The 25,586-nt window shown below is 34.6% G+C and overlaps 1 protein-coding gene and 1 long non-coding RNA gene across 3 annotated transcripts in view; one reads left to right on the top strand and one right to left on the bottom strand.

Moving 5' to 3' along the window:
* LOC128548495 (uncharacterized) overlaps positions 1-25,586 on the top strand; it is a 235,397-nt gene that overhangs the window by 15,850 nt on the left and 193,961 nt on the right. The gene's annotated exons all lie outside the window — the stretch shown is intronic.
* Positions 4,643-25,586, bottom strand: part of LOC123527506 (G8 domain-containing protein DDB_G0286311-like) — a 31,209-nt gene continuing 10,265 nt past the window's right edge. The window contains exons 5-9 of the mRNA XM_053523470.1: positions 23,531-23,644; positions 14,771-14,806; positions 12,340-12,518; positions 6,435-6,557; positions 4,643-4,807 (exon numbers count right to left, since the gene is read on the bottom strand). Coding sequence (XP_053379445.1) covers positions 4,715-4,807; positions 6,435-6,557; positions 12,340-12,518; positions 14,771-14,806; positions 23,531-23,644 — 545 coding nt within the window. The 3' untranslated portion in view covers positions 4,643-4,714. The remainder of the gene's footprint in view (positions 4,808-6,434; positions 6,558-12,339; positions 12,519-14,770; positions 14,807-23,530; positions 23,645-25,586) is intronic.

The raw sequence follows: 25,586 nt of genomic DNA on the forward strand, positions 1-25,586 counted from the left end.
TAAAGCTTTTCATAACTAGAGAAACCGAACTCTTTAATACAGTTAACTTTTGCACAAATACCACCATTTTGTTCCTCGGCTATTATCTCGTTAATTTCTAGATACGCACTAAGTCTTCTATTCAAAAAAACTACTGTACAGTTTTGACACGCGTGATAGTAAACTCACCCCTCGGTAATTTAGGGGCACGCGTTTATCAGAGGAGGAGTCTTTCAAAATAGGGAATATAATAGCTTTCCGCCATAATGATGGTATAATACCCGAGTCAAATATAATTTGAAATAGCTGTCTTAATACAATAATTATGCCGTGGTATTTGAGAACAACATACGGGATTGTGTCAATGCCAACAGACGATTTATTTTTCGCTGCCATAACTACACTCGATATTTCTTCAATAGATATTTCATAGTTTAACTGGTCATTGCTAACATGCAATGGGTCCAACATGTCATTTTCCATCATAGATTTTTGCTGTTTACACTGCTCATAAAAAGTTTCATCAAAATCTGCATTATGATCCCCATTATATAAGTTCGCGAAATCGCACTCCCATTTCTCGAAAACAACCTTTTCATCTAAGCAGCTATTTCCCGCTTCGTCTATAATTTCAACTGGGATAGTAGTGTTTTTCCTAGGTCCTAAAGATTTCACCTTATTCCAGAATTAATTTGGGTTTTCCGTAGAAAAGTTCTCAATTTCATTGGCAAAAGACTTCCGGTATGCGCGCTCACATTGCTTAAAACATTAACATTTCTTTAAAAATTCTGGCTTTTTCCGCCGTTATCCGTAAGTACTCGGAAGCTGTTACGGAAAATATTGTCGTCTGCTAGCCTGACTTTGTCGGTACAAATTGTCATAGCTCAAAGCCTATGAATTGTAGGCAACTTCAACTGACAAAAAATGAGATAGTAATTAGACAAATTAAAACAAATTAATTGTTGAACTCAGAAACGCTGAAACCTAGATCCGCTGTCGTTTAAAATAACGCTATGGAGGATTTTGTGTTCAATTTGCATTAAATATACAAATGGTTTTAATTTTCATCGTCAAAAAATACTTAAAGCAACTAATTCTCATGCGTTTCCGTAAAATATAGTCTGTCAGTAATTGAGTTTCAAAGCATTCTTAAGAAATATAGCGATGATTAATTTCCAGATACCTATATTATTTTTTGCCGAACGATCTGGAGACTTTTTTATTGCTGCGGCCCAAATTTCACGAAAAAACTTAAGTTATTACTTAGTTAAGTCTGCTATTCTAAAGTTGAGATATTGGTGAAGTTATTGTTATTTAATGTTGATTTTTTCCTGTAACAATATATTTACACTATAGTAGTAGTATTTGTCAGCAGTACTTATTCAAGTCATGCAAATATGATATTTCTATTTAGGCACGATTTAAGAAACTTAATCCTTACCATGCTTAATTACAATAATGAACTTGTCTATCTTTCAATTTGGACAGTACTATTAATTATGAAAAGGGGTGCATACCAAAATGTTGCTGCCTGAATGGCAGGCAGTGCAGATCATGATCAGTCTGCACGGATGTGCAGACTGATCATGATCTACACTGATCGCAAAGGAAGAACAATCGTATCCAGCATGGTAAGGGTTAAGTATTTCCTTTTAAAAGTATAAGTCTTATTTCTATACTTCTTTTTCTTTAAAGCGACTGGCCTCCAGATCGTTCGACAACAAAAATACTTTTTAGATATCTTGAAAACAAAAATGCCATATTTCTTATGAAGGCTTCAAAACTTAATTACTAACAAACTTTATGTTATGGAAATACATAAGAATTTGCTGTTTACTACCTTTTACGATGAAAATCGAAAAGCGTTAGTGATTTAGAATTTTGAAAATATTTTAGAAACAAAAGCTCATATTCTAATGTTCATAATTTGTGAAAGAAAGCGCGTATAAAGGAAGTATATACGCTTTCTTAATATTTTAGATAACATATTCATATTCTTGAATATTTATTTTATTTATAGACAGTTTCTTATGCGTAAATATTTCTTTTCTGTATATAGATATATGTTAGCATGATGTTTCATGTATTAAAAATAAAGTAAATCTATGTGTTCGATGTATAAAATGTAACGATTTCTAAATATTTTAGATAACATATTCATAGTCTTAAATACTACTTTTATTTGACAATTAATAAAGTATTATATAAATTTTCGACTTGTTTTGATTTTCACTTTAATAGTTATTAAAACTTCATTCAAGTATATCGTTTAGCAAACCGCCCGCCTGTAAATGCATCAGATTTATAATGACCGAAGCTGTTATAAAATGAAAAATTCGCATTTCGTGAAAATTGCTTCAACCGATGTAAAACTGGTATTTTCTGATCAGAATTGAGCAATAAGCACCATTTTAAGACAAACATGGCATATTATGTGCATATTTTGGGCAAATTTGAGATTTTTTCGGAAAGTAGGCAAAATTCTGATTTTTAAGGTGATTCCCCACATCTCAGTTTTGCATCAGCGTCACCATTTTAGGTAAGAATGACAGAAATCGATTATTTTTCGTGTACTTCTAGCTGTTTCTTGCAAACAAATAATAGAAATAAGATAAGTAAGGCCGTATGATACTATATTTAATGAAAAATTGGTATTATATATGCCCCTGACACGTTTTTTGCAGGTGTGGACTGTCTGTCTGAATGGGGCATAATTCCAACAGTAGCCATTCTTTCAAACTGAACGTTGGCAAAATTGTTGACAATTGACTTACGTACAATAATTGACTGCAACAGAACGATTTTGAAAACTTTGGTATTTCTTATATAAAATGAAAAATTCGCATTTCGTGAAAATTGCTTCAACCGATGTAAAACTGGTATTTTCTGATCAGAATTGAGCAATAAGCACCATTTTAAGACAAACATGGCATATTATGTGCATATTTTGGGCAAATTTGAGATTTTTTCGGAAAGTAGGCAAAATTCTGATTTTTAAGGTGATTCCCCACATCTCAGTTTTGCATCAGCGTCACCATTTTAGGTAAGAATGACAGAAATCGATTATTTTTCGTGTACTTCTAGCTGTTTCTTGCAAACAAATAATAGAAATAAGATAAGTAAGGCCGTATGATACTATATTTAATGAAAAATTGGTATTATCTATGCCCCTGACACGTTTTTTGCAGGTGTGGACTGTCTGTCTGAATGGGGCATAATTCCAACAGTAGCCATTCTTTCAAACTGAAAGTTGGCAAAATTGTTGACAATTGACTTACGTACAATAATTGACTGCAACAGAACGATTTTGAAAACTTTGGTATTTCTTATATAAAATGAAAAATTCGCACTTCGTGAAAATTGCTTCAACCGATGTAAAACTGGTATTTTCTGATCAGAATTGAGCAATAAGCACCATTTTAAGACAAACATGGCATATTATTTGCATATTTTGGGCAAATTTGAGATTTTTTCGGAAAGTAGGCAAAATTCTGATTTTTAAGGTGATTCCCCACATCTCAGTTTTGCATCAGCGTCACCATTTTAGGTAAGAATGACAGAAATCGATTATTTTTCGTGTACTTCTAGCTGTTTCTTGCAAACAAATAATAGAAATAAGATAAGTAAGGCCGTATGATACTATATTTAATGAAAAATTGGTATTATCTATGCCCCTGACACGTTTTTTGCAGGTGTGGACTGTCTGTCTGAATGGGGCATAATTCCAACAGTAGCCATTCTTTCAAACTGAAAGTTGGCAAAATTGTTGACAATTGACTTACGTACAATAATTGACTGCAACAGAACGATTTTGAAAACTTTGGTATTTCTTATAGGCATGAAGGTGGCAATTAGCCGGATATGCCTCCGTGGTCCACTCGAATGTAGTCCATATCAATATATAGTGCAATTTTCCCGTCTAGTAAAGGCCATTTTCATGCCAGATATAAGCTTTATTTGTGCTTGATTGTAAAAAGGAATGTCCGCAGATGATTTTAAGCTACGTTATATGCTTCAGAAGATGATTGGAAGCTGCCTTGTAAAATGAAAGTGAAAGTAGGTATTTCCTGATGTCTACCTACGCAATATTAACGTTTTCATCACGTGTCTCAGTCACGTGACCATGGTTTCACTGCATTATGGTCAACCCCATATTTTTTGTGTATATTTTGATTGCCTAAAGACAGACCTTCAAGACAAGGGTAGTCTCGCAGGAAGTGAAAGGCTAGAAATCTTGATAAAAATATGTTATAAGTTGTTAATTTTATATAGAAAATAGCAGCGGATGCATTTAATACCTTCATACCTTAATTATCGATTTTTCCCCCCGTGTTACTACAACAACAACAATTAGTGCGGAAATCAACGAATCCGTCCGGTAGCGATGATATTGGATTATTGGTTTTATTGATTTTTATGATAGGTAGATCTGTCCCGCTTTATTGGTTTAGAGATGTTACCAAAAGTTGGTCATGCGTAACTTTATGGCGAAGTTCATGCTTTAAAACAACCCTTATACATCGATTGTATCTAAAATGCCCGGCACTGACCCAGCGGAATATCTTACATCAACACATAGTTCGTTTAAATTCATTCCCTATACCAATGAAAACTAAAAATCCAAATTTATTCCCTCTCGAAATATAGCAAAGCAAAGCTGAAATAATCTGTGCGTCAATCTTTATTATTTCACAGGCAATACAAGCTATTATAAAATCAGTGAAAGACCATCCATTCACCATTTCAATGTATAGAATGCTTCCGGTGTAAACTGCGAATTCTTGACATCTATTATCTTTGCTGACCCACCACACGACTGATAGATGATCTGAAATTAAAATAAATATATCATTATCATTCGTCTAAAAATACCGGTTATAACAATCTTCTAGAGAAGAATCCCATATAAGTTCTCGATGGCGACCGTAAATGAACTTACATACGCCAAGAAAGGTGCTATCCCGCCCCGGTTATAGAAAGAGGGCATATCAGGAGAACAGGTTTGTACTGGTACAGAAGCCATAAACACTGTTAAGGGTAACTGCCCGCCTTTACATATTTATTTACTGAAATACAGTTGAAAAAACAGCAATAAACTCAAAACACCTAACATTTAAAAAAAACAGCTGCTGCTTTAACATAATTGCCATGTAAACTTCATTTTCAACGTATATTTTGGATCTTGCTCAATACCAGAGCAAATAGTTAAGTATCCCTTCTTTGTCTTGTTCACTTCTTTCAAGTTGAAGGAACAAGATCACAGTTATTTGCCCTTGGTTGACAATAAGGAAGTGGCTACCTGGAAAATAGTCCCTCTGTTTAAGATAGCTCCATGTTTCGGAGAAGAAAGTTCGAACGTCATCAGATCATAGAAAGAAAGTATTGTTTTACATTATACAATAATTCCTGATATCAACCTATGAAAAAGTCAATAACTGTTTTATTACTTGAATAGATGTATAGTCAGTCTTGTTCCAATTGTATCTTTAATATCTATTTTAGACCAAATCAGGTCGATATTGGTTTTCCAAGCACTTACTTCAATCTATTTTTATTACAGTTCTATTTATAACCCAAGATAAGTTGATATGATGTGTTCTCATTACTTTTCGAACCGTTTTCAGCCAATCAGAGAAACGATAGAATACAGTCATGTAATAAGAAATTTAACAGCATATAAAACATTTATATTATTCTACAAAACTTAATAATTATCAGTTTAATCATATATGTATAGAATTCCGGAAGGGGCCACACTTCTGGACAGTTCAGCACCTTTAAAAAATCACAGTTTTTAAAAAGCTGTTACATGTCTTAGTTTTGATACATTTGCAACATCGTGCGAGTGTTTAAACTTTACATAACTAGGTAAAACATCGTTTTGACAATTGTTTACATTTATTTCTTTACAAATGACATTCTTTTTTAAAGGGGGACAACTGATTTAGAATATTGAATATTTTAAGTATCCAACTCTGTGGGACGGAACAGTAAAGCATGCATTGGACAGATAAGTTGTTGGTCAAAACGTTGTTCATTTACTACAAAAAACTGTTGTTTTGTGATATACTGCTAAACCTTAATGGTGAATATATATGATGTTTTGAGTAAAATACCCGCAATAAATGACATAATTGAATCGAGGCGTATGAAATAGTAAGTACATGTACAATCTGACAGAATGAGAATGTCAGAATATGCATAAATGACTGTTTGATAGCGCCATTTTTGCCTGTTAATGGCCATTTTGACAGCTTTCTTCATACACGTGTGATTTAGTTTAAAATGGTGGAAAAAAGAGCCGGTCAATGATGGAGTGTTTTGTCTTGAATAGTTCTGTTGAGTGCAGGTATTTTAAGGGGGTTTGAAATGTATCCAAAATTGCAATAGTGTCCAGTGTCTATATAACATAGTGTAAAAATAACTGCGGTTTTAGGCAAGAACACAGCATTTACCTCGAAAGAGGCTGAGGATGCCTTGCAGCGCCAGAATGCTGCAAATACGCCGGTTCCGATTCTCCCATTTATATACACTCCAATCGGATCACCCTGAGCTAACGTTGAACAGTGGTCCAAGACCTGAAAGTTCATTAATAGTTATTTCAGATTCAGTAGAAAGTTTGCCATATATGATATAACCATACGTTAAACGTAACTGAAGAGATATAAATATTGCTTATTACAATAGCTACGCTCATTCTAGAATTTTAAACGACTGGGATCCAGATTAAATCAGAAGTTTGACCAATCAAACTATTTTAATAAGGTAAAAGAAAAAGTGTCTGAGCTGAGAATCGAATCCAGGTTGCCTAGAGACTATAGGAACATTCCTACTTTCTTGACTAACCAGACACCACGGACGAACACATGTTTAATGGGCTTTCTGATAAAGTTTTATATTCAGGCACGGTATCTTCTGTACCCACAAATCAAATGCCTTTCAAGTTTGAATGAAAAAAATCTAATTCTCACGTCTTTCCGCAACATATTGTCAAAATCTTCTGAAAAAATACAATAATAATTTCCTAATATTTTACTTTTTTATCATTACTATTTTTTGGTCAAACAATCAGTAAATCAGTACTTTTAATGAAGAACACGAGCAAAAAAAAAATGAACCGCAAGGAATGTTCACAAAGTTTTCACAACTGTGAAACAGGTAAGTTTATTGTTCACTGGTTCTGATTTCCGGTAAATGCGGGAAAAGTTTATATGATAGGGACCCATGAGACGTTACAACTCATATAGCAAACAAATAAAAAATGTACCGGAATCGTCAAGTCATCACATATGAAAACAATACATAAAGTCATAGTGTATTGTTTTTTTATGCAAGAATAGCGAATTCGGTCTCAGTCACAAACAATCCCGCGGGCTTCTGCAGACGTTAATACACAAAAAAAAACGTGTATTATCCCTACATTCAAAAGTAGCTTTTTGAATATAGAACAACAATGCCAATATTTGTAATGTCGTGCAAGAAGTAGCGGTTCGTACAAGTTATGTGAGCTTTTATTAGGCACAAGGGAAAAGCGTATTCTTCCAAAAAATCCGAAGTCAGACGCTCAGTGCACGTGCTGGACGTACACATTTTTTAAATCGATAAAATATTTCATTCGATAAATCGCATGTTACCGTAGAGGGATCGATCCCGATTTTCGTCGCTTATCGGTAGAATCAATTCCCTAATGAGTTCCTAAACGTAGTTTATCGTAGAATAACCTGTGTTTTGAGTTCTTATGCGTAAGAATACGTATATATAATGAAGGCCATAGGCCTGAGTGGTATATTGTTTCGCATCAGAACGAAAACTTCGGATAATTCTACAATAAATCACACTTGGGAACTTGTTATTTCGATTCTCACACGACATACTAGTATCAACTGGTAACTACTTTTTACGACATGTACTACACTTTGTGCTACGGGTAACGCGCATGGATCATTCTAGACATTAAAGATGACGTCACTACCTTGCTCGCGCACGGGTTTTCGCAAAATAAACATTGACCGATTTTCTCCTACGTGTATTCATACAGAATCTAGGTAACAATTTATTTAGAATATAGCTTTACACTAGAGTTATCTTGATTAAAAAATCAGTGTATTTGCTTTGACTCACATTTTGGGTCCCGTGCGATTGGAAAAAAGGATTAATGGCAACATAATTATACCAATCTGTTCCGTTATCTCTGAAGTTCATTCTAAGACAAGTCATGTCGCCAGTCTGAATTCTGCGACTAGATCGAGTTATGACGTCATCAAAATGGCTACAATTTTTAAAATTTTATTTGCCATTACAGTCGAGACTGTTTTAAGAGACCGACTTTGGGAAGCAGCGAAAAAGGTCACATATGACAGGGAGTCTCTTAAAACAGTCTCACTTAACAGGATTACGCTGGTTTCATATATGTTTCCAATTAAAGTACATGAATATCGGATACTTATATATTGGCCTCTTTTAAGGTAGGAGTGGAAACTGATTAAATACTATTTCTTTAATTGCATATTGATAAAATATAAATTTCAAATAATTTGCATCATTCGTATGATGATGATAAAACAAATTTAAGCTCATGATCTGGCACGAAAATAAAGGGGAGCAGTAAAATATAAATGTTCCATTTGAACTAATTACACACTGAGGTTTATGATATTTATATTTTTGTGTACTAATTCTTCATTGACATTTATTCGATTATTGACTGCATCTTTAATCTGTGTTTACTTCGTCGTTTCCTGTTAGATACCGCCATTTTTTTGTTTCACCAGGAATAAAGTTAATTTATGCACCGACTCCGAATTTTTCAGCGACTTTATACGCTGGTTTTCCCTAATCGAGCAATTCAAGTGCCTTAACACGCTGTTCTAATGTCAAAACAGTTTTTTTTTATGTTTTTCATCAGCCATTTTTTGTAAACAAATAGGTTCTCGTCTCAAACAACTTCACGCGAGATAAAGAAAGGTAACTCTATCGTGTAAAATCTTGCGAGGGAGCGTCTCAAAGTCGCTGAAAACGGTCTAAATATCGATTCGGGAGCCTGATTTCACAGTCGCTTGTCGCGTAAGGCAGGGGGTTGCTTAATTCAGATTCTTTTAATAGTAAATTGCGTCCGGAGCATAAAATAGGGTCACATATGACAGGGAGTCGCTAAATTCAGGGGGTCGTTAAGGCAGTCTCGACTGTATCTTCAAAGTGATTGTATGTTTTTGATGGTAAAAGCAAGTTTTGTTGTAGTTTTTACCGTACGCATAGATCTAAATAATTAACTCGCCTTATGTTATTTTGAATAAAAGAACGTCATTTAGAACTATACAATATTAAAGATATATTACGCCCAAAGTTCATATTTGAATATATAAACAATTACCACATATCTCTATGGAATGATAAAATAAACATCACACCACTACCAATCTGGATGTTTGTTCGGAAAAAAAATGATTGTTACTAAATAGACATGTTATTGTGATTGCTGCGTATACACATCTATTTTATATAAATTATTTAGCCAAGTTAAAGATGTTTGAAGAGTATTTTCTAGATAAATACCAATATGCAATGTTGAGTAGTTTCGGTTTTAGGTGAGGAAGTGCATCTGTAAAGGTCTGATGAAGACATTTCCATATTCCGTATCGTTATTAAATGTAAATCAAATTCAAAACCCCTTTGAATGCAAGTAATATTAATCTTACATAATTGAAAAAAAATACTAATAGGTTAAAAAACTAACTTCAAACCAAAATTACCGTCAACTTACCGGGACTTAAACTCGTGACACATCAAAAATTGTATAATAATGTACTGTAATATAATTGTACATGCAGACTCTTTCACGAATCTTTCTGAATGAATGAACTCATTTCTTTCTAGCGCACGCTTGTCTTTCTGTGTAATACAAATGCAAATTAACATACAGATGTTTGATGGGGATTTTCTAGATATAAATCAATACTATAATGATGAAATATGTACGTAAAAGATGTGCACAGTATATATTTGATGGAACGCGGAAGTCATTTCAACACTGACTCGTAATTAATTGTAAATCAAATATAGAATCCCGATGATATCTAATAATACTAATCTTTTATAACTGAAAACAATATTAATAGATTAAAAAACTTAAAACTAAAAACAACATTACCCTGCTTGGACTTTAACAAACGGCCCTTCAAAAATTGTATATTAATACGCTTTAATATAATTCTACATATGGACTGTTTCACGAATCTTTCTCAATGAGTGATTTCTTTTCTTTCGAGAGAACTCTTGTCTTCCTATTTAAAACAAATGGGCACAGCTATAGAATAAACAAGAATAACAGGTATTACTATATCTAATTTCACTTTCTACATTCCTTACTGTTGTTGTGACATTCATATACGTATTGGCGCTAGTGACCCATTGCGAAACCCTTAGCTGTACCGTAAAATATATACATAACATCTACTGAAAACTGACATGATGTCTGTGGAGGGTGTGGAGGATATAAAATCGTTTCAGAAATGTATTAGCCTCTGAATGAAACACATCAATAAATTTGCTTCTAACATTTTATTTACAACATATGGTGTAAATATCTTCTTAGTTATTGTTGTTTAGTACCTGTAAAGATGTTATGTATCAAAATGTCTGATCACACCAATACTAAGTCCCAGAAGCAAAACTTGCACTATATGGAGTCTATGTATGATATGTTAAACGTACAGTGGTTAAATGTGCCCCTGCACTTATGATGGTCACAGACTGGTAAAGAGATAGAGATAGAGCCTCGGCAAGTAAGTACACAATGGGTCGTGCTAAAATCAGATACGAAACGATTATTGTTGATAAAGCAAAAGAGTCAAATGTGATTGAAAATAAACAAACATGCTGGTACTAACTAGAAGTGTTATGTTCAACAACTTGATCTTTTCAAAAAAAGCCTGTTTGTTTTCTGTCAAGAAAGGCAATCGCAAATATTACTTGTACAAAGAGACCAATGCTCTGTTGGAGAAAAATTACACGTCTAACAATCTTAATATTTCAAATACGTATAGATTTGGCAGTTAACACTAAATATGTCAATGCAGATAATATTGATATTGTAAAAACGATAAGGGAGAACATGTTCTAACTAAAGAACTTGATGAATACGAAATAATTACACAATCTTTAGAATAGAGCTAGTATTGCCGGTGAAACGAATTACTTGTTTTGCACGGAAAGGCTTTCCTCTACAGTTAAATTCTTAGGTGAAATGATACTCAGCCCCAGTACTGACAGAATTAGTTACAGTTACCGCTGATAGATATGATCTTGGGACGTCCATACCTATTTCATCACACATTGGTTGATTCTGGGTCCTTCCGCGGAAGGCAAGAGTGACAATTTGATCGTGTCATGGACAGTCACGTTCTCAACTTGTGTACTCGACACTTACATATACCTACACATTCACAATTCTACTGCAGTTATGAGTGGCCATAGCTAATAGCGAATAGCATTTTACCCATCAGAATCAGAATCAGTTAGCTAATAATAGTAATGTAACCGTTCTCTTCTTAGGGTGTCTATATTTCAAGAAATTTTGTAAATGGTCGACATACGTTCTTTGCCGTTGACAAAATAATTTCAGGGAGAAGACATTTGTGATAGCAATAATTCGATTCTGTCATAGAAATTATGAAAATTCTCCAGAAAAGTAATAAAATGCCATTGACAGCCGATGACCATGGTAAAATTTTCCCAGAAATCTCAAGGGTTAAATCAGAATGCCAGACAATGGCAAATGTTTCATTCTCATTTCATTCGCATAATACTTGCCACAGACTGGGCTAAAATGGCCGACCGTCGATATGATATTCTAAAAAGACAGTTACAATGGAAATAATGGACTATGGAAACATCATTGTTCAAACACTCTATTATTGTTCATTGAAGTTTATAGATCCTACGGTAACTATAACTTTTGAAAGGCTTCTGTCAAATTAAATCGGCAACGAAATTTTAGAATAAAGATAGGGGCTTATTTGTACGAATGCTAATCATTACATTTTACTAAGACTGAATCCGACTGTTTAAAATATTTGTGCAGTTGAACGCGATTCGGATGCTTGGCCAGCAAACTGATCTAGAACAATGCTCATGTGTAGCAAAGAATTGGCTTTATTCAAATACAGACTGTATAAATATCGACATTGCAGATGAGTTAAGGTCATGTAAATTGCGGCACATACGCGAACGAGCTGTGAGCGCGTTATTTCTATGGGAAAAAAATCTTGTATAACTCTTACGAACAGGGAAAATTGACTCAAAAACATACTGGACTTTTAATTAATTCTGACCCCATGAAATTCTTCCGAAATAAGAGTGTACCTTGAGATCAGCAGTCCACCTTTGCCAGTGCGTACGCGGGGGGTTGCAATGAGCCAACAAGAGAGCCTCGCTGTCGCTGTTTGTATTAGACTGCGCGCAGTACCTGGCAGATGGGTGACTTGCAGAAGTCTTAAAGACCGAGTGATCACTCATGTCTCCCGAAACACAAATTGCTGATGCTGTGAATAAAGAACAGTTTGCACTGTGGTTATATCAAATGCTATAAGTTACATATTTATACTTTAACCGCAATGCTATTTAGCAAAATGTTAAAATGAAAAAAAAATGTTTCCTGTTATATGGCAACTTTCTGTTTAATTTTTGAACCCTTACTATTCATTCTACATTTATTACACAGTAATAGCGGGCTTAAAATGGTAATTATCATGACTAAACCTATATTGCAAAAAGGCATAACCTAGCCTAAGTGCCGGTGCCGAAAACCACGTATGGAAGGCCTTTGCTGTTAAATGAGTTTTTTATGATATACCTTATTCTATTATAACTTTCAGTAATTGAATCATCACAACCATATTAAGTTGCCGACGTGATATTTAACTCTATGTACGCGTAGAGAAATAGCACTTTCGCATTTGATCAAGAATTTAGTTAAAACCAAGACTAAAAACTAAATGTGTCTAAATTAATGTACACATACCCACAAGAAGTTAGTTATTAGCTGAATAGAATATTTAACTATCATTTGCGTCCTAATGGAACTATTCCGCAAGGCATATTTACATCCGGTCAGCACTATTCCGCAAGGCTTATTTACATCCGGTCAGGGCATGTATAAACAAAGGAGCGTTACGGCTTATTGTACTTTTTAATTGACCTGTCAAAACATGTTCCAGGCTTTCATGTTAATCTTATATAGGCTCGAACAGAAGATAATGAAAGCCGGGTCCATTTTTTGACAGGTCAAATAAATTGGACAACATCATTTGGTGTCATATATAAGCAAATAAACATAAGAATCGAAATAACTTATAGCAAAACCATGTTTGAGCAGTATCTGTATACTTGGGCGGTTATGTGCCGTTTGAAATTATTCACTCGGACGGCTACACGTCGTACGAAGTAATTTCACTCGCCCATCGTGTATGAATAGTGTTGAACACAATTTACTATAAATCATTTCTTAAAGTAAAATATCAATTACTCAACTGCTTGAGTCGTTTGGTAAGATTGGACGTTTACATTTTTATCGTGATGACACAGTAAAACGACATCAAAAATGACCCAAAATAACCTTGACGGGCCAAAAACAGGTTCATGTTGTAATACCCGCTGCCGATGGTTACAGACTTCTGTCCTTTGAAATTTTGTTACTATTTGAAGTAAGGTATATTATACACTTATTAAACGGCAGTGTCGAATCTGGGGGCTTATTAGCACGAGAAAACCTGAATTGCACGAGGGCATAGCCCAAGTGCCAATATAGGTTTAGGTATGCTAATATTCATGTAAGGAACGTCATTGCTGTCGAATTAATTGTATCTTATAAATCTGTTTTTAAAAAGGATTACTCGATTGCCAGTTATATGGCCTAGATTACAGGATTTTTTGCGATGAAGTTTTGTTACTATTTATAGTAAGGTTTGTAATAAAATAAATTATTCTATATCAATTTTATTCATCCATTCGTTTATTTGTAACACGTGACCGTACAATATAAAACCGTATTGGACGAACTTGCGTACAAAATACCTGATTTTCTTCCGTATTTTGACGGTTTAACAGTCCCATGTTAAACGTACGATAAAGCCCGAAAAAACGTGAAAATATTACGAATGTAAATCGGGTGAAGTAGGCGCTCTATGTACAGAGTTTGATTATGCGTCTTAAATCAGGATTGTTTGTCGTCTGCTGATAAACATTCAATGAATCCAATAAATATAGAATAAAAAGGTTATTTCGAGTCTAACATTGTTCCGTAAAATATATATTTCGATATCACACTGCAAACGAACAAATATCCTCTATTTGTTGTACATTGTATAGATAAGTCGTTCGAAGTATTTAGCGACTGTTTAAAAGCAAACCGAATATATATGAAAACGTGCTACACCTGCTTACAGATGTGTTTATTTAATGTGTCATATTTTTCTTGTAAATCCTTGTCACCATGTTTCTATCCATATTTCCTATTTGTAGTTGTTACACGTGTAAAACGCATTCAGCATAGTGTTGATTAAATAATTGTAGAATGTCTTGCCGACTAAAAACAAGTACAAAAGTCCGACATTATACCACATAAAGAAACCTTGTCTCAAAAAGCGAGTTTCAAAAGGTGTTTTATATGTGTTGTATACATTAAAACAGATGCACTGATTGTCTAAATAATAGGTCGTAGACTTTAAGTTAATACTGGGATGGCAAACTTTCAGTATAAGATATTCCCACAACAGAGTAAAGGAGAACCACCTACGTTTAACTGTTGGAACAGTTCCTAGCGTGGTACGAGCTGAAATGTAACAATAAAAAATACGTTACATGTTACAAATAGTTTTAATGTAATGATTAAAAAAAAACATTATATGTTACGAATAGCTGAAATGTTATCATAAAAAGCTATATCATCAACAAATAAAAACTGAAAGCATGTCAGCTGTGTGAAATAACGTGACCTAAATATACTTTGACATCGCAGAGATGCACAAGTTTGGCAGAATTCATACAATTTAATAATATTATATAAAGAATTAATTTAACGATATAATATTTCATCACAATACTTGTTGTATGACTGTTTAGTTATCTTCATTTAAATACTACAAATGTAGTATAAGACAAGCTGAAAATATCTATTACGTGTAACGTGTGCGTTGTGACAATTTTACATGAGATCATAACTCGCAAACAATACTGGTAGGGCGTAAATTAGGCCATTAAAAAATGAACCAGGGGCTAGTTACTTTTTTTTAACGAGGTAAGTTGTATACCAAAATGTTCGTAAAGGTCTGAAGTTTATCAGGCTGCCTGCATATAATGGCATAACTGGTGGCGATCTGATAAATCCAAGATGGCGTCCAAAATGGCCGCCAAAAAGAAATGATGACTACAGCGTTTAAACACGCCATCATGTCTATATTTTCTTATGAATTTTAGTTATTTTTCACTTTAATATTTTACTAAAACATGTCAGATTTAATGAGTATCTTTTTAACATAATTGCCTAAAATATTATGCAGATTTAAAGTCAAAAGGGCAAATAATCATAAAACTCAAATAGCGGATAGATAAATAGATATATTTAGCATATGAATTCAGGACAATTTTCAGATTTCAAAAGTATTTATGCAAAACAAAAAAAAACAACCAAAGACAACAAGTCTTTAAGTTCATTCTAGGTGAACAGTACTCATAGTACTGTAAATGCTACTCAATGAGCAGTTCTCACAGTACCGTGAACACTCTCAGTGAACAGTACCGTGAATACTACTCAGTGAGAAGTACCGTGAATAGTACTCAGCGTGCAGTACCGTGAATACTACTCAGTGAGCAGTACCGTGAATACTGCTCAGTGAGCAGTACTCACGGTAATGGGAACACTACTTAGTGAGCAGTACTCATGGTGCCGTAAACACTACTCAGTGAGGAGTACTCACGGTACTGTGAATACTACTCAGTGAGCAGTACTTACTTGTCGTGAACGCTACTCAGTGAGCAGTACTTACGGTGCGGTGAACACTGTTCAGTGAGCAGTACTCAAGGCGCCGTGAACACTACATTGTGAGCAGTTCTCACGGTGCCATGAACACTGTTCAGTGAGCAGTACTCACAGCACCATGCACACTACTCAGTGGGCAGTACTCACGGTGCCGTGAACACTACTCAGTGAGCAGTACTAACGGAAATTTGATGGCTACTAGTACTCAGTGAGCAGTACTCACGGTGCCGTGAACACTACTCAGTGAGCAGTACTAACGGAAATGTGATGGCTACTAGTACTCAGTGAGCAGTACTCACGGTGCAGTGAACGCTACTCAGTGAGCAGTACTCACGGTGCGGTGAACACTGTACAGTGAGCAGTACTCAAGGCGCCGTGAACACTGCATTGTGAGTAGTTCTCACCGTGCCAAGAACACTGTTCAGTGAGCAGTACTCACGGCACCATGCACACTACTCAGTGAGCAGTACCGTCACGGTGCCGTGAACACTACTCAGTGAGCAGTACTAACGGAAATTTGATGGCTACTAGTACTCAGTGAGCAGTACTCACGGTGCAGTGAACGCTACTCAGTGAGCAGTACTCATGGTGCGGTGAACGCTTCTCAATGAGCAGTACTAACGGAAATGTGATGGCTACTAGTACTCAGTGAGCAGTACTCACGGTGCAGTGAACACTACTCAGTGAGCAGTACTAACGGAAATGTGAAGGCTACTCAGTGAGCAGAGAAATTGTAACCCCAGCACACTTAGAGAGTTTCCCAATGAGAATTTCTCACTACACTAAAAAGGGACATCCTTGTAAAAAGAGTGTGACCACATACACGCATTACAGGATCAATGCCTCTTTCCCTAACGAAAATAGGAGCGACATTTTTGTCCCCTTTTAGTATAGGTTATCAATCAAATTATAATCAAGGGGTTTGAATTAAAAGAATTATATATGGCATCCTTTTTACGTTTAAGCTGGGTAATTTGTTTTCAGTTTTGACATTTAAAACCGAAAATGATTAGATAAGGGCGGTATACAAATCTGGTATAATAATAATAATATAATATAACATTTTGGAAAGTATGACGATATTTTTTTTCAGCTGTTGTAAAATTGATTCATTAGACTTTTTAATTGTTTCATCGACATTGTAGATGTTCTATAATGTTCTTTCAAGGTGCATATATTTTTAAGTTATGCAAAGATATACTCTATTTTTACTCTATTTTTGCATGCAAACCTGTCTTAATCCGTGTCCATGATAACAGATATAAATAAATAATTTAAAACAATTACTAGCAAATTATACCGTATAAGAACAAAATATGTAGCTATTCTGATGTTCTGACCTCATAATGGAAAAAAAAAATCCCTATCATTTGGGGAAATACAAAACATGAAATAAAACTAGAAATTAACCACAACATTTGTTTTTCATACCTGCATAACTTGAGGAAGAAAATTAGACACAAAAACATTGCATCAATATGTATCAACTTTAATTCTTCAAGTACTTTTCTGTTTACCTGCTTGCAATGTGCATATAAAGTCACTTTTAGTAAAGGCCATTTATGGCCGAAATGCCAAATAAAAGAAAAAACTCGCAAAGAATTGATTTTTTGTGTAAGTATTTTACAGGATATATGTAACAACATATTAAAAGTATAGGAAAGTATCATGATGCAAAATGTCTATTTTGGGGTAAAAATGTTAAAAAAATAAATGAAACTGTGGATTTCTGGAATCGACCCATAGCAACAGAATTATGCATCTTAAGAGATCCAAATCTGGCACAACATTAGATTACTATATTGTACTAAACGTAGATTAATTAGAAATTTTGAAAAAAGCAAGATGGCGTCCTAAATCCAATATGGCCGCCATAATAAAACGACATTTAAACCAGAATTGTCATTGATTTTATGTCAACTTGTCTCATATCATTGCTTTTATATACAATAAGTTGATAATTGTTATATGCAGCTTAAGATGGAAAACATACTGCCAGAAGATTCAATACGGGGCAATAGTGAAGTATACAGACAAAATTTTTGAGTCATTCAGCATTAGAAATTGTCGTTAAGCAGCGATAACTTCCTTATTTATTAACAAAACATATATGAGTACAAGTATTTGTTTTCTTAGAAGGATCATTTCCCATCTTTTTTTAGTAGGATTATTTCCTATCTGATAATCATGTTTTTGGGAAAAATTACATTGAAATTGTTTACAGTTCTGTTTTCACTAAATAGAAAAATGGCGCGAAATAGATGATAGTTGCATAATGGCGGATTCAAATAGTTCTCAGGTTTTGTTTCATTATTTTCTTTTCAATTCTTGCTGAAATCACATGACAGATCTATGCTTGATCTGTAGATAGCCTTTTCACAATGAAATATTAACATTACAGAATTTGCCATGTATACTTAGATCATACATCACCACTACAATCTGGAGTCTCGATCATTGTTAGCTAATTTTGTAGTTTAAGTGTTTGACTGAAAATATTTTCCCGCATCAAACATGACCACAACTTTTTATATATCTTTATTCAGAAATGACAATATTCTTTAAGAAAATGTAAGTTACAGACATTTTACATTTTCAATTGGTCCTGGTGTGTGCTGCGGCCATTGCAAACACGTGCAATTTTATATAGAATAAAGAAGAACAGCTATTTAGTGTGTCGTGTGTGGTTAATTACAGTAATAACTTGATTTCATCATCACACATGATGTTATATACAATAGTAAAAGGGAACCAACTATTTATTAGAGCAAGTAATCATGTTCTTGTTGTAAAATATGTTAGAATTTGGACCTATCAGAAACAAGTTATAGCTGCAATTAAAATACACCTCTGCTAGGTAAGGTTATAAGACAGATTACAGTGAAGTCATTTTCTATCCAGCGACTGAGGATTCAACTTATAATTTATCCAAGTACCCTAAATGAGCTATTGCAGCTACACTGAAATGGCAGATAAATTACATAAAAGAAGATTTGAGACTAAAAAAAGAGTTGCAGTATTGTAACTAGGTGTCAAGCTTTAGCGCCAGCACATAGAAATTAAACCTTTACGGGATAGACGATAGCAAATATAGGCTGAGCATTGGAAAGTTGAGACAGAGACGTTTGGTTTGGTAATCTTCTGAGTCAGTAAGACAGTTCCAGCTCACAGACGGGGTTCAACATTCATACCAATATGGTGGTTTAATGCTATATGTTATAGCATATAAACACTGAGCATCCAAGAGTCAGGGCAATCATACTGAGTTGCAACTTCAAGTAAGAGAACATCGGCTGAACATCTATGTGGAAACACATCTGTGGATGTCTCTGAATTATTTTTTGTACTTTTAGCATGTGTATATGTTGAGTTCTGCTCAACCGGGGCTAAAGGGCGGTGGACGGTAGCATGCATTTCCACTACCGTCCATGAACAGGCTCAATCAAACCGAGCCTGCAACTTTTCGTGTTGTTGTGTTGAGCAACCTGTGGAGTTTCCTTTTTTTTCTATTTTTGTATGTTGTCCATTCAAAGACATTGTCTGACGGGAACTTCAACAAAAGACCTGTCAAATATAGCATCCCCAGCCTATAGAAGTTTGAGCTGATTATCATTAGTTGAAAGTTGTTAGTTTGAAACATTGAGTGATTTTTGCCTGATCCCTGAAATTATCTAGCTCATAACCAGGATACAAATTAGCAGGGGCCCAGTAGCCCATGGCTATATAGATTTTGGGCTTGGGCCCCTAAATTGTTTGAGAAAAATGCCTATATACCTAATGTTAAATATTTATTTTTGACAGTCTGGGTCCCTAAAAAAAATAGCTAGTTTATATCCCTGATAACTGATAAACTGCAATTATTTATGAAATATTTGGAACACAAATCATTTAGGCGAGATAGTCAGAGAAAAAAAATATATATGAGGTATATGGTTTCACTAGCTCTACTGTTTTAACAAGGACATTCTACATAGTTTGTCAGTTAGTCTGAGACATTGTCACCTTAGTGACTGGACCCATTACAATGTTTAAGATACTAAAGGCATAGGCACTCTCCTGGGTCATATAACTCTAATTTGACATACATAGTATTGATATATATATGCTACGTGGAAGTGTTGTTATGATATAGGTTTCTTTGCTTTTGCAAAACATATTTTTTGTAAAATGTTATCAATTTATGTTCTTGGTAAAGGTTATAACGCACTTCATAGCCGTTCTTCTTTATTCTTTACAAAATTCATATATTTCCAATGACTGTGGCACACATCAGGACCCATTTTAGATTTTTATAACTCACATTGTTTTGCAGAATATTGTCAAATACTAATTATAAAGAAAAAGAAAAAAGCATGAGTCATGTTTGATGCAGAAAAAATATTTTCAGTCAAACACATTTTTTAAACTGCAAATTTTTAAATCAGCTAAAGAATGAGACCCTTAAATTGAAGAGGGTGGTGTATGGTCTAGTATACATGACAAGTACTGTAGTGTTATCATTTCATTATGAAAACGCTACCAACATGTCAAGCATAGATTTGTCATGTGATTTCAGCAAGAATTGAAAAGAAAATAAGGAAAATAGTTCTACAGAGCAAAAAATAAAATCGAAGACTATATGAATCCGCCATTATGCGACTACCATTTTTCGCGCCATTTGCCTATTTAGTGTCTTTATGCCTATAAGATAAACTTGTTTCTCTAACATTGTGCAAGTTTCATTTGAAATGTACAAACCACCCAGATGAATGTAAAAAACACAAGGTTATAGTCTGATACCAACAGGGTCTAAGGTTTTATGGTAATTTCAGTAACGTATGACAACTCGTCAAATTTTGGCAAAAATAGCTGTCACAACATAATTTTCAATCAGTTTTCATAACTGTAGCCTACTTTTGCCCTGTTCTGTAATTTTCTACTCGGATCTGTATACAAATTACACATTTAAGCAGTAACTGTTTAATATGTTGGTTGTACCTCTGACTACTAGAAATCAGTAATATTTAGGATACCAATGTGCAGTTTTTGAGAAACAATACTGTACAACCAAAACATTACAAATGTGATATTTTTTGTGTTGTATCAATATTTAACGCAAATTGCAATAATTTTATCATTTTCTATCAGTTCTAGTCAAAGAAAACCTTTCCCATGTGGCCAGATTTCATTTTTTACTAATATGCCCTTGTATGTTACAGCACACTAAATAGCTGTTCCTCTTTATTCTAGATAAAATTGTCATATTTCCAATGGCTGCAGAACACATCTGGACCTACTTTAAGTGTCTGTAACTTACATTTTTTTGAAAATATCCTCAGTCCTAAATAAAAATCAAGAAAACCGGGGATCATGTTTGATGCAAGAAAAATATTTTCAGTCAAACCATTTTAGAGCCATTTTCCTATTCAGTGTATGTATTCCTAAATGATCTTGTGGCGGCCATTTTGGAATCGGGAAGCCATCTTGAATTTGTTTAAGACTGAAGTTTGTGCGTTTTGAAATAAAATGTATGTATGTTCTATGATGCTGGTCATCTTTCACACTATTTGAAGTTTTGAAATAAACGGTTTTCCTGTATAATGAAAATTTAATGGCGGCCATCTTGGATTTTGGCGGCCATCTTGGTTTTTTTTAAAATAATCTTGAGCTTAAATTTTTTTGTGTTATAATTCTCTACTAACATGCAAAATTTCGCTTTCTTAATGAAAACAATGAAATTATTATGGGTCGATTCCAGAAATTCATAGTTTCAATTATATTTTTTAACGTTTTACCCCAAAAACTGCATTTTGCACCATGATACTTTTCTATACTTTTAGTATGTTGTTACATACGTCTTTTAGAATGCTTACACCAAAAATCAATTCTTTGCGAGTTTTTTCCCCTATTTTCATAAAAGGCCTTTACTATTTAGTATGAGTACCTTTTAGAACAGTTTTACCATAAAACATCAATACTTGTTATTCTTAGTATCAGATAATTCTTTTTGCCATTCTTTTGCTGTTCTAATTTTCAAAACTACAAATTAGTGACAATGACTGGGTAAAATTTGTATTTTTAGCAGGAATTTGACCTTTTTACACAATTTAAATGTTATTTACAATTCATGAAAGGTGTGCTGCAATTATTCTACACAACAATGCATGCCAGCACTTTGTTTCATCAAAAGTGAATGAAGAAACCCTTATCTTTTACAAAAAGCACCCATTTCATTCTATGGCGGCAATCTTAGACGCCATCTTGGATTTCTCAGCTCACCAATTTATGCCGGCACTTTCAGGATCTACATACTTTAACAAACATTTCGGTATATAACATGCCTTGTTAAAAATTGGGTTCGGTTTACCCCTAGAAACAGTGCACTTTTGGGTTCGATTTACCCCTAGAAACAGTGCACTTTTGCGGCCGTAGTAACATTACCATACTGAATATATGTTCCTCTTGAGTATACCAGAACTTAAGCTCATTTCCTTTCGTAGTCATGACCGCTCGCCTAACTCAATATAGAGTGCGGATCTACGGATCACGGGGTCGTGGGTTCAATCCTCGGGCGGAACGATTCGTCTATACGTGATGACCTCTGATTAGCATGTGCGGAAGTTAGCAGTTACTTTCGGAGAACAGGTAAGCACCGGTAAAAAATCCAACACAACTTTAAAGGTAGGATAATGACCCCTTCTTTCGTTGTACTTTCTTTGAGTTATAAGATTATTGCCTAATATACAAGGATTTGTACTTTAAAGCAACACAGTTATACATTTTATAGATGGACATAACTGTTATGTTAATTAATTTATATTTTTGAAATGAAAACTTAATACCAGAAATCTTCTTACAAATGAGGCTGGAAAGGGGATTCCTGTGTACAAACCACGAAATATAGTTCAACGCCAGATTTTTGTTTTCTCAATAGAGGGAGCGCAGTTCTATGAATCACGGGGTGGACTTCCAACCCTGGGCGAGGTCTATCTTCGTGACGAGTAATTCAAGGCACTGTGTTTTAAATCACTCGTTCTCTCCATCACGTGAGGAACTTTACAGTTATATGCGAAAAAAAAAAACAGGTAAGAACTGGTACATCGATTAATAATTGCCGTTGCGTATAACTGAAATACTATTAAAATCGGTGCTAAATCCAAAACACAGCCGATACTATGCATATACACATACCAAGTTTCAGTAAAAAGGTCCTAGAATGCAATGCTAAGCGACAGCTTATCTTTTACTGGTTTAAAACTTTTATTATTAATGCCTAAAAATGACGGAAAGTCATCTATTGGAACATTACTATAAATAGGTAATTGGTATAAATAAAAGGCTGATAAAGATATTTCCTTTGGTCTGAAAATCGTACTTTAATTTGTATTTGAATATGGCTAACAACTTTTCTCATACAGAGCAGACTTGTGGTATCAATTACATTTTAAAGGACCGCCACTGAACTATGACCAAGAGATTTCGGATATTTACGGAAGTAACCGATTTTTACCGAACTTTTTTGTTGCCATATGAACTTACTTGTCGTCGATGGTGTTGAAGGCGTTGTAGATGTTGTGGTTGGTGTAGGTGTTGTGGTGGTAGTTGTTGTTGTTGTAGAAGTCGTCGTCGTCGTGGACGTAGACGTCGTAGGATCTGTAGTGGACATAGAATAAAGAATAAACAACAAAATTATTAGTTTTCCTCTCCGCCTACGTTTTTGTATTACAATTAATTTTCGATGTAACTCATTGCAGACTTGGAGCGGTCTTCTGCGCATGCCCGAAAATGATTATCAACTGTAGCGCAAGGCAAAAATATGCATATTTTTGCATGTCCGCATGAATTTAGTGTAAAATACCGTCTAAAAGTTAGGGTTAGTATCACCATGGTTACAAAATATTACATTTATAATATTTTCGTTCAAATTTAGTTAATCCGGTATGTACCTGAGTATATAATTTATACAGGCGCTCCAAGTCTGCATTGTTTTCACAGTCTTTAATTTTATAAGATTCTTTCACTGGTTGTAGGAGCACATGGCAATAACTGGCTCAAGGGTAACTGTTTACGGCGGTATCGAGGCTCTGACGACTAAGCGTGTAAACGGTTACCCGAGAGCTGGATATTCAAATCTGCACCTACAGCCAGTGACAGAATATTTTTCTTGCATACTACATATTCAAGAATTAATAGATAAATAAGATCAAATGAACGGCTTTCTTTTTTTTAACCTGTGTTAGCAGCGTATTCAAACAAAGCGCAGGAAAAAAAACGTCCGTTAATTACAAGAATAAGGCATTAGTACGAAAGACCCGTGGTGACATTTCAACTTCATTATTTCACGATTTCTGCTTCATGATTTCACGATTTCCACTTCATGAATTCACGAATTCACGATTTCTGCTTCCTGATTTCACGATTTCCACTTCACGAATTCACGAATATCACGATAAAACTTCACGATTTCACGGTTTCCCGAATTCACGATTTCCACTTCATGAATTCACGAATTTACAAAATCACGATTTCACGACAAAACTTCACGATTTCACGAGTTCGTCTTCACGAATTCACGATTTCACAATTTCCACTTTATGAATTCCCGATTTCACAATTTCACGATTTCCACTTCATGAATTCACGATTTCCACTTCATGAATTCACGATTTCACGATTTCCACTTCATTAATTCACGATTTTACGATTTCCACTTCACGATTTCACAATTTCACAATTTCCACTTCATGAATTCACGATTTCACGACTTCACCATTAAACTTTACGAATTCATGATTTCTTGATTTCATGATTTCACGAATTCGCGATATTACGATTTCAACGATTTCCACATCAAGAATTCACGATTTCTCGATTTCACGATTTCATAATTATAGTAAAATTTTCAAACTTTTAGCGATTTTATTAGTCACATGACTAATGTATGACGTAGAAAAGCGCGGGTGATATTCGCTACATGTAAGATGGCGTGTTATATAAATGTACAACCAGGTTTAGGTACTGAATGAGCAAACTGGCCGAAAACGCCTCAACTGATGAGGAAATAGACTTACAAACAATACTTTTAGAATGCATTATTGCTTAAAATGTGAAATTGTTCCAGTCCCTTTTTTTCGGTTTTAGTAAGCTCCTCATCTTTGTGGTATTAAATGAAAAGCGATGCATCTTATTAACATGTAAGCTGTTGCCATCTGCTGTGTAAATGGTATGCAAACTGAGTTGATCAAGAGTACGGCCTTACCACGAGGGCCGTTTTAAAACGTAAAAAGCGGCTTAGACGCTACAGGCGTGGAAAGGATTATACATACAAAATATAAATTCAATCCATGCAAGCATTCTCTTTTAAATGAACAGAAACCAATGTGTCTATGGACGGATTACAAAATAACGGACTACTGCAAGGCTTAATGCTCCGTCGCCATAAATGGCGTGGGCATAATAAACATACTTATATATTTTGGAATTGTCTAAAACAGTAAAGCTACTTAGGCATCTTATTTTGTTCATACATGTTTTAATGTTGAAAGTACCCAATACTGTGTTGGTACAGGCACCAATATCCCTCCCCAACCTCCAC

This window comes from Mercenaria mercenaria, chromosome 14 (genome assembly GCF_021730395.1).
Source record: "Mercenaria mercenaria strain notata chromosome 14, MADL_Memer_1, whole genome shotgun sequence".
Classification (NCBI taxonomy): Eukaryota; Metazoa; Mollusca; class Bivalvia; order Venerida; family Veneridae; genus Mercenaria; species Mercenaria mercenaria.